The sequence below is a fragment of the Echinococcus granulosus genome (assembly GCF_000524195.1).
Source record: "Echinococcus granulosus chromosome Unknown EG_S00046, whole genome shotgun sequence".
In the NCBI taxonomy this organism is placed as follows: Eukaryota; Metazoa; Platyhelminthes; class Cestoda; order Cyclophyllidea; family Taeniidae; genus Echinococcus; species Echinococcus granulosus.
This window is the reverse complement of record NW_020170426.1, coordinates 564,188-578,699: the sequence shown is the minus strand read 5'-3', so window position 1 is coordinate 578,699 and position 14,512 is coordinate 564,188. Positions and strand designations below refer to the sequence as shown.

The following is a 14,512-nucleotide window of genomic DNA, read 5'->3' as shown; positions in this document are numbered from 1 at the left end:
AAATCTCACAAAATCTGCCTAATCTTTGTGCAGCCAAATCCGTTGTGTGGTTGTCGGACAAATTAAAATGATTGGAAAACCAAGTTTGTTCATGACAAATTTTCTGAAAATGCGAAACTTCTCGACATATGTTTCGAATGTTCCTCTCACTCAAGCTATACCCGGTTTTAACCTGAACTTCAATTCGTCCCTTTTATCGAGCAATTCAGCGGCAAATATATCCAAGTTAAGCAATGGCTTGACAGTTGCTTCACAGGACAAATTCGGCATGCATTGCACAATTGGAGGTATGGAAAACTTCTGTGAATCATTTTTAGTTATGTTGAAGGCTGGACCTCGCTACGAAAGTGGAACCATCAGCGGTGTGTCCCATTTTCTTGAAAAACTTGGTTTTCATGTAGGAGTTTCCTGTTTTTAGTTTCGGGTTAGTCCACTGATAGATTTAGGGATCGAGATCATATTCAATCCAAAATGGAATCGTGTAATTCTATTTTTGATTGCCAGATATCGAGGTAACTGTTTACTTTAAAGATCCTTCGAATCTGGTAGAGATTTCATCGTTTATGCTATTTCGGGACTGAATAAGCACTTAAGTGACCTCGTCCATGTTCTATCGGAGACAGTTTTGCGTCCGAAAATCACCAAAGACGAAGTTGACATGGCAGCTAGAGCCATTGGCTTTGAGCTGGCTAGTTTGGAAATGGCCCCACCCACGGAACCTATTCTTAACGATCTCCTCCATTCCGCTGCTTTTCATGGTTGCAATACTTTTGGTTTTCCTCGATATTGTCCAACTGAATCTATTGGCATCATATCTCGCCGTGAGCTTATGCAATTCATGGCCTCCTACTACAGGTACTGCTTTATTTTGAAGGTGCGGTTACTATTGCAAACACCTCTTAATGATTGAATAGCAATGATATCGACTGAGGTTCTTTTATTTCAATGTGTTTTACCATGTTTTTTACTTGTAGACCTGAGCGCACTGTAGTAGTTGGCGTTGGAGTGGATCACAGCGAATTCACCAACTCAGTTGAATCATCTTTCATGCCGTGGGAAACCAGTTATGGTGTAGAGGTTCCTGAGGAAGATCGTCTTACGCTGGATGACTCTTTGCCCGTGTATAGTGGTGGTGAAATTACCGTACGTAAACTATGGAACTCATGTAATAAAACTTCTTTCACATACTTTTCTGCATTTTATCCACTATTGTGAAAGCTTTTCCGTTCTCGCCTTGCTCCTGATTTTGTTTTTAGGGCCGTCAACTAGTATCTCTTTCATAATAGCTTAATCACTAAATATTCCGAAAGTCTATTAGTTCGCATCGAACTGTTTATTCCTCTCTCAGTCCTTGAGATTTAGGATATGGCTTAACGGGCCTACATACTATAGTTTCTAAAATAGTTTCCGACTTTTTTATTATAACTTCATTCTCGATTACCTTTGAGTTTATTTTACTGCATATCCCTGTTATACCTAGATCGAATTATTAGCCTCGCTGTCAATCTCAAAATGCATTTTTTTGGATTTGTGTTTGCTTTTATTCATGGAAGCACTTTATGCTCCAAAAATTTGCTGCAGCCTGGTCCGTGGGTTTATAAATGATAGAAGTTATCAAACCAATAGTCAAATAAGTCGATCTCTGTAATTATGAATTCCAAATTGAGCTGGTAATTCCCAACCCTTTTAGGTACCGTAGGATCTTTTCCGTATTGAAAGTCCATTTGAGCATTCCCTATTATTTTTAAGTCTGAATCGCTTTTTCTTCCACCTGGCTTTATTTAATCCTCTTTTACCTTTTCATCTGTCCATTGTGATGTTTAACCTTGGTCGTTCGCATCTTGCAAATTTTTTCTAGATTTTTCTGCGTTGGCCTAATACGAACTGCTAACGTTCTTGCATTCTCGTACCTGTAGGTGGACCGAGACCTGTCACAGTACCACGCACCCATGCCCGAGTTTGCTCACTGTGTCATTGGTCTGGAGAGTTGTGGCTCCCAAGATCCTCAATTTGTTGCTTCATGTCTCCTCAATTCCCTCCTTGGTGGTGGGGGCTCCTTCTCTGCCGGTGGTCCAGGGAAGGGTATGTACTCCCGTCTCTACACCAACGTTCTCAACCAGTAGGTTTCGGTTATTCTTGACCCATATGGAAAATAAACGTGTAAATGACAGCCATGTGTGCTTCGGAACATCATTTGCCTTGAAGTGCAATCCTATTCCGACTCTCCTGAGTTAAAAATGACCTTAAAATACGCAAATGTAGTTTGTGTAGGATCTTCCTCGATTACTTTGTTGCATCTGAGCTACATGTTTAATTTTACTATAAAATTTATCCGGAACTCACTAATTATTACTTTCAGACCTGATGAGCTCGGTTATTTCTAAGCAGTGAGAGTAAGTCCTACTGATTTAGGAGGGTTGAAAGAACGAAAGCTGGAAATTTATGAAGGCTGGGTTAAAGTCCTCTCAAATTTGGGAAGAGGTGCAGGCAAATTTTTTAAGAATCTGTAACATTTTTCTGAACTCGTTTCTGGCATTAATGTAAACCCTTCTTACCAGCTACTTAAAGTAGACGGCTCATTGTCAGCTGAACTTTAAGTTTTTCTTTGTTAGTGAGCCAACCTTTCAGTAGAAGTATTTGTGTGCAAAACCGCTGCGATGGTGGAAGCCATAATTGTCCTCCAGAACTAATTTGTCTACTTTTTAATTTTAAGTAGCTTAAATTTGCTCTTGATGTAATTCGTTGCAACAGGAATGCCTTCCAGTAATATGAATACAGAAACATCGACACACGCAGTGTTCCTGCTCTTTATCAAAGCTTACTTGTAGTGACATTACTAAGTGAATTATCAAGTTATTGCTTTCTAATGCTGTGCGCATTAGGCAATCAGAAACTTCTCCCACCCCCCCCCCCCTCCCTTTTCCATGCAGATACCATTGGGTAAACTCAGCACAAGCGACCAATCATGCCTACGCTGATGCCGGCGTCTTCTGTATTGCTGGAAGCGCCGAGCCCGCCAATCTGCACCGCTTGGTCCAAGTCTTGGCGGCCGAACTGCGCTTTACTGCAGAGGCACCAATCCCAGACGAGGAGCTTCAACGTGCCAAGAATCAGCTAGAATCGATGCTGCTGATGAATCTGGAGATGAACCCCGTCGCCTTTGAGGACATTGCTCGGCAAGTTCTTGCCTCAGGCGAATGGAAACCACCGGATTTTTGGGTGGAAAAAATCAGTATGTTGGTTCTTTCTTTCACAGCGCCGTCCATCCGTTACGGTGATCTTCGTGTTTTTTTGTAGATGCAGTATCGGCCGAAGACTTGCATAATTTGTTGATACGCATGTTCAAGTCACCACTGACACTAGTGGGCTTTGGCCGCATGTCCAATTGGCCGGAGTTGCGTGAAATCCAAGAGATGATCGCAGCCCCATTACAGACGCGTGGGACCCTTCCCTCCCTCTTCAAGCGATTCGTCTGATGCCAAGCGCCCTCATCCCTGCTCTTCCGTCTTTTGTACAAAGAAACCGATTATGGAGGCGCGTCGTGGTTAATTCCGATAAAGCCAACTGTTATTTTTCGTTTTGCGTTCGTGTGCGCTTGCGGGTCTAACCATGTCCTCATCCTCATGCTTAACTATAGTCTTGTCAGCTGTTAGTATACGCTCTCGACGCATGTGATAAGGCGCGTTGTAAAAAAAATGACACTATGGCTTGGACATTAGTTCAAAAAGTGGGAGCGAATAAGGTTGAAGAAGATCGCTCATGAAATGCGGGACACTGTGCTCTCGAGATTACCTGAAAACATTGACGCACCGATTACAAGGAACAAGTGACATTTAAGCGACAGATTACTTTCCATGTACCATTTACCCAGTCAGGTTTGGTTAGCTTGTTTCAACAACACCTCACTAGTGCATAAAGTTTGCTTACAAACCATCTGATTCCTCGACCCATTTACGGAGGTAGTAATCGCTTTTCATGTAGTCTAGCATTCCTCAAGTGAGTTGTCGACCATGCATGCTTCACCGAGCATCAGAGCGATGCAATTTCTCCAGCGACCACGGTCAACGATTTACGTAGAAAATTCATGACTGGGTTAACGGAAAGAGAAATTGACCGCTGTGGACCCAGGGAGCGACGCCCGGCTTCGCATGATGTTTGGACAATTCTGAGTAATGGTCAAGATTCAACTGGACGGAAAGAAGTCAAATCTTAAAAGCATGGAGTTGTAATTGTAATACAAATAGACAGAATAAAGTTAACGACCGTTCAGTTATCTTCATCGGAGTTGCCAGAGATGCAGGTTCTCCGAGGCCCTGTTTCGTTAGTGCCTTCAGGCATGCTCTCAGCCTCTTGGATTGCTTGGATGATTTCCCTGAAGCATTCGAAGAATAAACTGAGATGTGGACTTGCGTCTATCATCTCATTGAACAGTAGCATAACCTACTTCAAACGCCATTCAAGTGCCAACAGTAAAGCCCATAAAATCACTGTCAATACCCACCCCCCTTAACAATGTGCAGAAAAGTAGAACGCGGTAATTTCGATCCTCAACCATAAATCCTGCGGCTGTTGATGCTTGAGCCCATATCAAGCAAACGACTGCAAGACCAATCACAGACATCTCCCGAATGGGACCCACTTAATATTTTGCAGAGTTGCATTCTACAGAGGCCGTACAGCGACAGCTATCTTTTGTGTTGTTCCAACAATTGATCAAAAGTCGAGATAATTTAATATTTATCTAATTTGTAATATAACCTTAAAACGAAAATGGGATAAAACTGCCTGCGTCAACCGTAGCTTCGTTTTTTTTACGGCTTTTACAGGATTTTCTAGGATTATATTGTGCTAAGATGTGGAGCTATCGACAGAAAGATACTAAGGAGTTACTTAAAACATCCTATTCTGGTCAATAATTAGAATTTAAATAAATCATACCATAAAAGTGACATGTAAGGTTGATTCAGTACTACTATATAACAAATGCTCCAACGGTGGCCTTTTCATGGTTTCAACAATGGGGTGCGCCTAAAAATGGGTTCATTCTTAACTTCGGCTTCAACTTCTAAGGGCAACATGCTTCAGACGCCCAAGCAGCCATTCGGTGAATGCTTGAAGTAACACTGATACCTACCTGTCGAGTAGGTTCTCGTTAGAAAAATCATCAAAATCGCCTTCACCGTATTCCAAAGCGACCCTTCGACGCTTCTCACAATTTACAGTTTGGTGATCTTCATTCGCCGTGGGATGTGGTGATGACACTGAGGTCTTAGGTATGAACATGCCTGAATCCTGAAAAAAAAGTGTACTGACAGACTGGGGAACGGGAAAATGAAGTGAAAAATTAATACCCACCAGAAAGAAATTACAATCAAATCCAAAAACACACATTCTTACCTCTTCTGAACTGTCTTCCGGGTCCAGGTGTATCGAACGCCCTGGCCTTTTACTGTTGGGGGGTTCCTATTAAAAGTAACGCGAATTCCTCACCGATTTCACACTACATAACATACCTCCTCATTGGCACCATGGATACCTTTAGGGTTTGCTGGTTTCTATAAAATGGAAAAACACATTTGTTTATTGTTTCAATAAAACACCATTCATCTATCCCTGGATCTACTTGATAAACTTCGTCACTGAAATGTTCATTGGCGTCGTAAAGCAATTCTGGTGAAGAGTCGTGTCGTCTAATCCGTCTTCGTCTTCCACGCAACGATCTGTCCACTCTTTTCATCCTTGATATGCCTCCACCCAAAGTTTCTAATTGGATTTCCTCTTCAACGCGCCCTTGATGACGTGTTTGCCGTCTGTGGTGACCGAAATCATTCACGCCCCCGGCCAATCCTAGCTCACTCAACTTCTGTCCAGCTTCCTGACGGCTTCGCCAAATTACTGCTGCAGGCATTTCACTGCTTTCCTGTCGCATTCTCTGCCCGAAATCCGGTCTTAACTCAGCCATTACATCATCCAGTCGATCTATTGGGCAATTTGATGTCTAATCGTGTGAGAAAGCACTTACAAGAACTGTCACGTTTAAAAAATAACGAGTTGAGCAAGTTGGCCTCTTCTTCGCTCCGAGGTGGTCGTCGTTTTCGACTTCGCCCGACAACTCTTTCATCATCTAAGTGGATACTTTGCAACCAAAAGGTGATAGTAAAGAAAAAGGAGGATTTACGTCATCATTTTGAGATTTTTCGCAGAGTCCACTTTACCTAGGTGTATCAGGCGCATAATGATTTGACGTCGGGTCTTTCCAGGATCCGAGAGATTGCGTTTCAATACATCCACCAAATCTTCACCTGTTGGCGAAGAAGAAATAACAACCCCCAATTGTTTGCAAGGTTTTAATGAAAAAACAACCTCAAAATCGTTTGATAACTAGACAATTTTTCAAGCAAAGTTCTAGAAGCCATTGTTTGAAAAAACTACAAATTGGTATTCTGTTAGAAAATGGTATAAAAATAGTTACAATCAACCGTAAATTCTAAATACCCTTTGGCACGGGATCATATCTGCACGCCTCAAAAAGCTGGTCCAGCTCCTTGTCCAGCTCAGCAGTCCAGTGCGACTTCTTATGCCTGGAAGTGGACGAATACTTTGTCCCATAAAATAATCATTGCTCAACTTCAAAATTATGCTGACAAAAATGAAAAACTTTTCCCTGGTATTTTTCATTACTATAAATAATCAAACGGTCAAAGAAATGTTACCTAGCATAAGAGAGACGAGAGCTTTTTAAGTAAATCTACAAGCAGGATATACAAAGCGGAATGCCTGAATACAGTAGAGGACTTAAAAAGCACATTAATAAAGTTCAAACAATTATTCATGAAAACTCATCATCTATAGGAATATTTGCAAATAATTTGTTTCACTATCCATTAAGCAAACATCTAATATATCAACTTCAATAAGCTCAAAACAAGCATGACCGATTCAAATAGTATCCTCAAATATTAATCATCTAAAAATTTTTCTCTTCCGATAAAAAATAACCACAAAGCCGTCCACAGACTAATTATTCTAGATCCTTTTTGATCAAATGATGACAGCAAAAACGGACGGGAGGAAAGACGCACTAGGAAGGGAAACCTACCCACTTTCGTAAGTGCCGTAGCCGCTGTACGCTTCGGCGGCTTCTCTGGTGGACTTTAGGAAGAGTGCCTCCACACCAACTAGGTGGGAACGTTTAAAGGTCGCGAAAAATTTGCGAAGAATGTACTTGATGAAGCACAACATCTCCTAAACAATTAAAATGAATCAAAACCCACTTTCGCTTCAAAATGAAAGTACAATTGGAAATGTTAATAACCTTATGATGGGTGGAAAAATTGTTTCGCGACCGATTAATTCAACGCTTTGAATGAATACAAATCGTCTTTGACTGTGCAACTCCAGAGGGACTTCAACCGCTTCATCCTTTTAAAGCGTCAGAATTTTAATAATTCTGGTTACAAATTCAATGTGTATGTAACATCTTGGAGCCTTTTCTGACGTTACGCAAAAATGGAAATAAAATCTAAATTAGCATCTTCAAGAGAATGATTTATGCCCTTCAAAAAAGGGACATTGCAGCAGAAGCTCCAAGTCATAAACACGGAGTAATACTTTCGCTTTATTTTCTAGCCAAATTGTACTAGGTAGATGGCATGAATTTCTGGTGCTTTCGAACAAATCTGAGCAAGAGGAAAGACAGTTTTCAACTACAAATGAACTCATTGGGCAATCAGTCCTTTTTTTAAAAAAGCCCACCTTAAATTCTTCTAGCTTCTCGACAACAGGGTCTTTGATAATGGTCTGAAAAATGTAAAAAAGCCGCAGTTGGAAGAGAATTCCTGGAAGGTGCTGCTTCACCGCGATCTTGTGGAGCAGATACACAAGATGTGTATTTGTCAAAGGCGGATTTAGCGCATAGTTTGCCAGCAGACATCTGAATAATACGGGAGCATCTTTTAAAAATATACAGAAACATAAACACCACGATATCAACAGTTTGTAACTGGATAGTTTAGGATTCACCAATGGCATTAAGTAAATAATAATGCGGAGTTATAATCATAGCTAGACAGACGTCGGCTATGAGAAATAATTAATAACAACCGAAAAAAAAACAATACGAAAATTAACACTTTAAACCTAAGCCTTTTTTCCAAAATAAGGGCCAGGTAACTAAATTGATGGTAATTGATGAGGTAGTTGGTAATCGTTTACACCTCAAATTTGAACAAGTTGGGTTTTAAACGCTGAATTGAACCAATTTCATGGCGATATCAAGTTGTACCTTTATAAATCGTGTCATACTGTTCACTTACAGATGCTTTTTAAGGAAAACTGCCCAAAAGACTCAATTAGGATATAAGCTTTACAAATGGCTCAGAACTTTGAAACATCAATTCTTTGTAATCAAATGTCAAAACTCGGATTAATGTGTTAGATCGAGATCTATACATTTAACCACATAAGGAGCACTTGAAAATAGGCCTGCCGTCATATAAATGAAAAAGAAACTTATTTCCCCGGACTAACATCGCTGGCAGCCATAATCTAGAAACCGAAAATGCAAAAACTACTAGCACCAATTAGCTGGACCATCACTTACGTCAGCGAACGAATAATGTGAGGGTGGGTAAAACGAAGAAGGAAGGTATGAATGTCAAAGGCGACCTCTTTATCAAGGACTTCGAAACTGTGTTCATCATCTGAATTTTCCAATTCTTGACGAAACGACTCCTCCGCGTCACCAATGTTCCACGTCTCTTCTTGAATCGCTGCTTCAGTGACAGCTAGTTCTTCGGCTTCCGATAAAATGGAAAAAGAATACTCTAGCTAGATAGAGTAAGTTGAAGTTCTTCAATAACTGAATATAATAAATTTCTATTCAATCAGTACACTCAAGTAAACTTCGTAGATAAATCCTAATAACCAAAACAATCCAGAGGCCTCAAAGAAGAGCGGCATTTTCAACACGCTTCCACTACTAATTCTTATGTGGGTTGTTTTAACAAAGTAGTGGCTTTCCTGAGTTACTGCCTCGGCACCAAAAACTATGCCAGCGCGCGTGATGCAAAAGGACGGAAATGCTAACTTCAGTTCTCATATCAGAAAAATAATTTGTTAAAACTAGACACAAGCTGCGACCACTGGTTATTGCGTCTCCATTAAAGATTTTGATAACATGCCCGTCAAGTCGAGGAGAAAGATTTTTCGTAGAGCCAAGTATTCTAAAACTTGTGGAGGTTCCAATCCAGCCTCAATGGCACGCGCTTTCTCCTTGGCCAAATCTTCCTTCGCTTCTTCATCCTCCTCCTCTGCATCGTTGCACGGTGATGCTTCCGGCCAAATATCCCACATGGACCGGGCGATGGCGAGAGAACGTGCGGCTTGATTGTCATGGAGACTAGTGTGGACCAAGCGAATGGCATTGCGCAGTTGAGCGGCCATCGATTCGCCGTCTGCAGAGACATCAGCTGGGTCAAATAACTGAGGAAGATCATCATTAGAAGACATAATTTGGGGGGTGCCACTAAGAGCAGAGATGAGATTGGAGGAGAGGGGAATCCAGATACGTGCCAAAAGAGCACTGCGCTCTTCGGGGGTTTCATTGGCGCGTTTGAGAAGCCGTTTTCGAGCTTCAACTAGCTCCTTTCGGCGCTCCCGATGAGCCGCATATTTTAGACGCCTCTTCTCGCTGCGATGACGACGCCTTTGATGACGCGATACAATGAAGGTTGCCATGGACTTTGCTTGCGCAGTTAGAAGGTTTATGAAGAGATGTGCGCCCTCAACTAGTTCAACTAAGTATTCTCTAAAAAGGCAAGTACACCTCGAATATATAAAAGCGATTTTGAAGATATTCCAAGTTCGTGACGAATAAGCAAAGCACATATTTGAGTGTACAGGAAAACAGTACATCACATTTGCTAGGTACGAAGATTTAATATAAGCCAGTTATCGAAAAGACGCTATACTTCCTGGATGGGAGATAGTACAAACAGGCTATTTTGGGACGACGTGACTCAAAATAAAGTTGCGGGTTCACCAATTACCTGGCCCCAAAACTTTGTCCCAAACATTGTGTAGAAATAACTGTATGATACGTTAACTTTAGCGTAGCATTTAAATAATTCCAGACTGGAAATGAAAAAAAGATGAATGGCCTAAATGGTTTCTTTGAAAAGTTAATAATTAGATAAACTGCTAACCAAAAAATTTATTGCAGTAGCTCAGTTGCCACTATTCGAAAAAGTAGGAAAGAGATAGCTATAGGAAGTTCGCTTACTTCGACTGAGTCGATTCATTGTACTCCTTTAATAAGGACACAAAGAGATCCTGATACTCAGCAACGTAAAAGATGTTCGCTACAAAAAGAAACCTAAGATTGTAACATGCGTGAAGGGAAGCTAGTCATACTCTCCTTCAGGTTCAAACTACCAACTTACACATCAATGACTCAGCCACCTGCTTTTGAACACGTAATTGAGGCTCTCGTGCCTCCAAAGTTTCCTGCTCCTCTTCTTCCTCGTCATCACCTCCGCAACCATTTAATCCCTTCTCCCGCACCTCCTGTTTAGAGGGCTTAAACATCTCCTTCAGACAAAGAAGGAACTGAAGATAGGCGGAAACGGCAAGTGCCAAGCGCCGGCTATACTGGAGGGCATTTTGATTTCGCGCTCCTCCGCGTCTGTCGGTGAGGAGGGCCTCACGATAGCCCATGGAGAGAGTGTAGACCCAGTTGAATACGTTTGCGTTTAGTGACTCGCTAGAGTATTAACAACCGAAACCAGTTCAATAAAACACCAATCCATACCATGCAAGTTTGCACTGTGCTCACAGATCAAGCCATCTCGCCATTGTTACGTTTTTAGAACACCCATTCCCTATTTCATTGGCGTCGAGACTGCATACAAAATTCCTATGCATAGATTATGTTTAAGACTATGGAGATCAGCATCTTAATTATCCAACGACCAAGGTAATTTCGTCGAGTAAACGATCCAGAACTGTCATCCAAAAGTGATACACAAGCAGTGTCACAAATAATAGACAAAAACCACAGCAAGAAGGGCCTAGAAATTCATCAAACCTGAGATACTGTGGGCGGAATCTGTAAAGACGGCAGAAAGCCATGAAGAATCGCATAGACCAAAGGTAGTAGGTCTCATCATTGGCTTGGGTACTCTGACGTAGAATAGCCCCACGTGCCGCATGCATCAAGAGGTTGTAGCAGTTGCACAGAAACTGCCAGCAAAACTTCTACAAGGCACGGTGCTGTTGCATGAGACTGAATAAGCGGAGAAGGAAACACACAGAAGCAAGTGAGACCTGAAGAAAGAGCTGGACACTGAGGGCTGACCGTCGACGAAATTCGCGTTCAATCAAAGGCTTCCGACTGCACGGCTTGCAACGTATTCGCTTTCCAAGGTCCAGATCGACCTGGTCAATCGCGACAAAGTCCGTGCATTTCGTACTAGTCCCCGCACAAATCAGACGACTTCGACGCAGCGGAACGGTCACATCGTGATGGTAGATGAGAGGGCGACACGAGATCGACTGTGTATTAAGCAGTTCAAATGTACCGCCAAATCGATTATGACTACGGAATGAATAGTGGCAAGGAGTATGCATTTCCCTTCAGTAAACTCGGACAGATAATGTTAAATGATGCATTCCTGTTCTACGCTGCAGTGGAAAACAGCAACCCTCATCTGATTTATGTTCGAGAAACAACCTATAGTTTACTTTGGGAGTGATGATAAGAGTTTCTTAAGTATGTGAACTTGATCCACAGTCTCTACGAAGGTTTCACATGGCATCCTGTAAATGTATTTGTGCATTAATAAATTCGAAGTGGATATTCGGTGGCATAGGAAGAAATACCTACAAATCACAACTACTTATTTTAAATACGGAAATCTATCCCAATTTTCATTGGTTAATCATACATTTAATGTTAACAAACGTTAAATGACCAGAAGTTGGGAGTAAAGGTACACAAGGGCTATAATTGGGAGACAATCTGCCATGAATACGCAGGGACTGGGGCCAATACATATTTGTCAAGGTTTAAAATTATGGTAGTGAAGTTTCCCATATAATCGTGCGTTGCACAACTCCTCCAGATGCCCTACTATGGACTTTTAAATGCCTGTGAAAATACAATCATTCAGAAAGAAGTAAAAAACAGAATTTACCGCATATTTAAACGCACTAGTGCTGCACGTTTTTCCTCTTGCTCCCTCAAACGACACCTTTCAAGAACCCTGTAAGTAATAGAAGTCACATTGAAGATAGACCCTAGCACATGATTCGCAGAGGGTACAATATTACCGTATGCTGGGGTCGATATCAGTCAAGGGAGAGCCAGCACTTGCAAGCTGTTCAGGAGTCTGTAGGAGAAGTAATGTTTAGGGGAGGATTGAAAAATATGAAAACATGAGTCAAATAACCTTTTCGCGAAGCATGAGAGAAGTGATTTCGAGAATGTGAAATGCGAACACGTTGAGCTCATCCTTAGCGTTGGCAAGGAAGAGAAGCAGATCATCCCATCCAGAGAGATGAATGGTCCATAACAGTTGATCGTGAACCGACACATCATCATCAGTTCGCTTTATTGAGAAGTGTTTATACAAAACAGGTATCTACGTGTTCCGTAGTAGCATCGGGCGAGATGTGAAGAACATTACGAATCAAAATAAGAATGCGCTCAATCAACAATCTGTCGTCATTACTTCGATCTTCCCAGGGCTTAAAAAAAGCTGAAAAATCTCGAGGATGAATACCTTGTTAAATAAATCCTCCACGCATTCAGCGAGAACCCGGAAGAGTTGCTCGTCAGCGAAGGCCTTAAAAGCTAAGTGGAATTATTACAACTAGAATTACGTGTTTATACTCCTTGAGAATAGCGTCTACTTTAAGGAAAGCCGCATAGAGGTCGCGATCATTGGGAATTTCGTTGTGGAAACAGACAACAGCGGGTTGAGTAAGACTCACCATTAGTCGAACCACAAGATCAAAAAGAATGGGGTCAGCTCTACTGACCTTAAGCAAAGGAATCAGATCACTGGTTAGGATCTTCAGATTGCCAAGTTCCCTTCGTATATCGCAGCTAGCGCTTTCATTGCGAAGATAACGCAAAATAGAACGAATTGACGCAGCTGCGTCAACGTCAACCTTATACTCCTTTTCGTCCAGAAAACCCAAACAGACACAACAAGCCTGCAAATCGGCGTACTTCAAATCTGATTTCAATGCCATGTCAACTAAAGTTATAAAGGAGATTAAAGCAGGATTTGAGGGACCCAAGGTAGGAAAAGTTATTCATGACAGAATACTCGGGACAAATACCAAACAAGAGGAAAATGGACATCAGAGCAAGGAAACTAGTCGAAAATATAAACCATTTCCCACTACCAAGATGTGCTAATACGCGACTACTTCCCACCACCTGGCCATCAAGCACAATAGAACCGCCGTAATACATTGTAAGATTAGGAGGGAAAAGGTGTAGACTTTGCCTACGGAGTAGGCATCACAGAAACGAAACAACAAATCCATATGTGCACATCAAAACAATCTTACCGTTAATCCCAATAGGTTTAAACAAAGGTCGGTTGAAATAAACAAGAGTATCAAGATAATATACAGGTTGAAAGGGAAAGCAAGAATTAAGTTGAAACACTTAAGATAGTAAACTATAGCCTGCGGTACCATCCAATGTAGTTCAACTTGTTGGATTTCATTAGCAAGAACGTAGGATTGTTGACTAAAACGCATTCGAGGACGTTCCTTTAAAAAAATGGGCTCCATGTGGTTTAATTATTGCTACTTGAAAAAATCACTTAAAATTTTCTATTAGGACGAACGACAGCATAACACTAGCACAAAAAGTGTATCTCTGACTTGCCGGAGAGGCATGTCGCACAGCAGTTGTATAGATGTGAAGCCCGAGTACCTGTCCAATTAATACACAGATTCAAGCAACTGATCTAAGCACTTCGCGATGCACTAACTTATTTTTGAAACCAGTAAGATTGCCGGTATTAATACACGCAAAACAACAACAGCACTTGCTGCTGCTTTGCAAATGCCCAGAAACAGAAACAAATTTTTTGTCTTGGGTTTTTTTTGTGTTATGGGTTGTTTAGTCGGCGGAATAGTGGGTTCATTCGCCAAAATCGTGTAACCTCCTCTTTTAATTGTTTTTTTTTGCAATATATATTTTTTCGCAACCTTTTTTGGCACAAATTTAGCTATTTTTTAAGAAGTTGATTGTTTTCTTCGATCTTTTTGCCAAAAGCATACCAATAACGACGTGTTTCCCTAATTTTTTTTCTTAAGCGGTATGCTCTCCTTTTGCAAAAAAGCTTCATCTTTTTAATATTTGAGGAGAGATGAAAACTTACAGATGATGTAGTGAACTTCTGATTAAAATTGGTTTAAAACGTGTTTGTAACCCGCTCTTATGGTGCTGCCTATATTTGATTGGCCCTGCCGTTTGGCTCTTGGGCAC

At 41.3% G+C, this 14,512-nt stretch overlaps 2 protein-coding genes across 2 annotated transcripts; one reads left to right on the top strand and one right to left on the bottom strand. All coding sequences in view use genetic code 11, as the record gives it.

Moving 5' to 3' along the window:
• Nucleotides 1-67: 67 nt before the first annotated feature.
• Nucleotides 68-3,476, top strand: EGR_05841 (Mitochondrial-processing peptidase subunit alpha; the record flags this gene model as incomplete). The annotated part of the gene is given in 7 exon segments (XM_024495090.1): nt 68-397; nt 430-512; nt 532-855; nt 975-1,143; nt 1,917-2,119; nt 2,931-3,232; nt 3,298-3,476. The coding sequence occupies 7 exon segments, from the start codon at nt 68-70 to the stop codon at nt 3,474-3,476; spliced, it is 1,590 nt and encodes a 529-aa protein (XP_024350553.1).
• A 790-nt stretch (nt 3,477-4,266) lies between these two features.
• Nucleotides 4,267-13,483, bottom strand: EGR_05840 (Protein timeless; the record flags this gene model as incomplete). Its single annotated transcript, XM_024495089.1, has 24 exons — nt 4,267-4,372; nt 5,135-5,292; nt 5,398-5,463; nt 5,514-5,555; nt 5,624-5,979; nt 6,023-6,135; nt 6,179-6,302; nt 6,496-6,581; nt 7,100-7,245; nt 7,756-7,933; nt 8,603-8,798; nt 8,905-8,918; nt 9,179-9,808; nt 10,283-10,361; nt 10,443-10,762; nt 11,087-11,256; nt 11,326-11,596; nt 12,195-12,263; nt 12,331-12,389; nt 12,450-12,608; nt 12,646-12,747; nt 12,783-12,845; nt 12,883-13,262; nt 13,438-13,483. The coding sequence occupies 24 exons, from the start codon at nt 13,481-13,483 to the stop codon at nt 4,267-4,269; spliced, it is 3,933 nt and encodes a 1,310-aa protein (XP_024350552.1).
• Nucleotides 13,484-14,512: the final 1,029 nt, after the last annotated feature.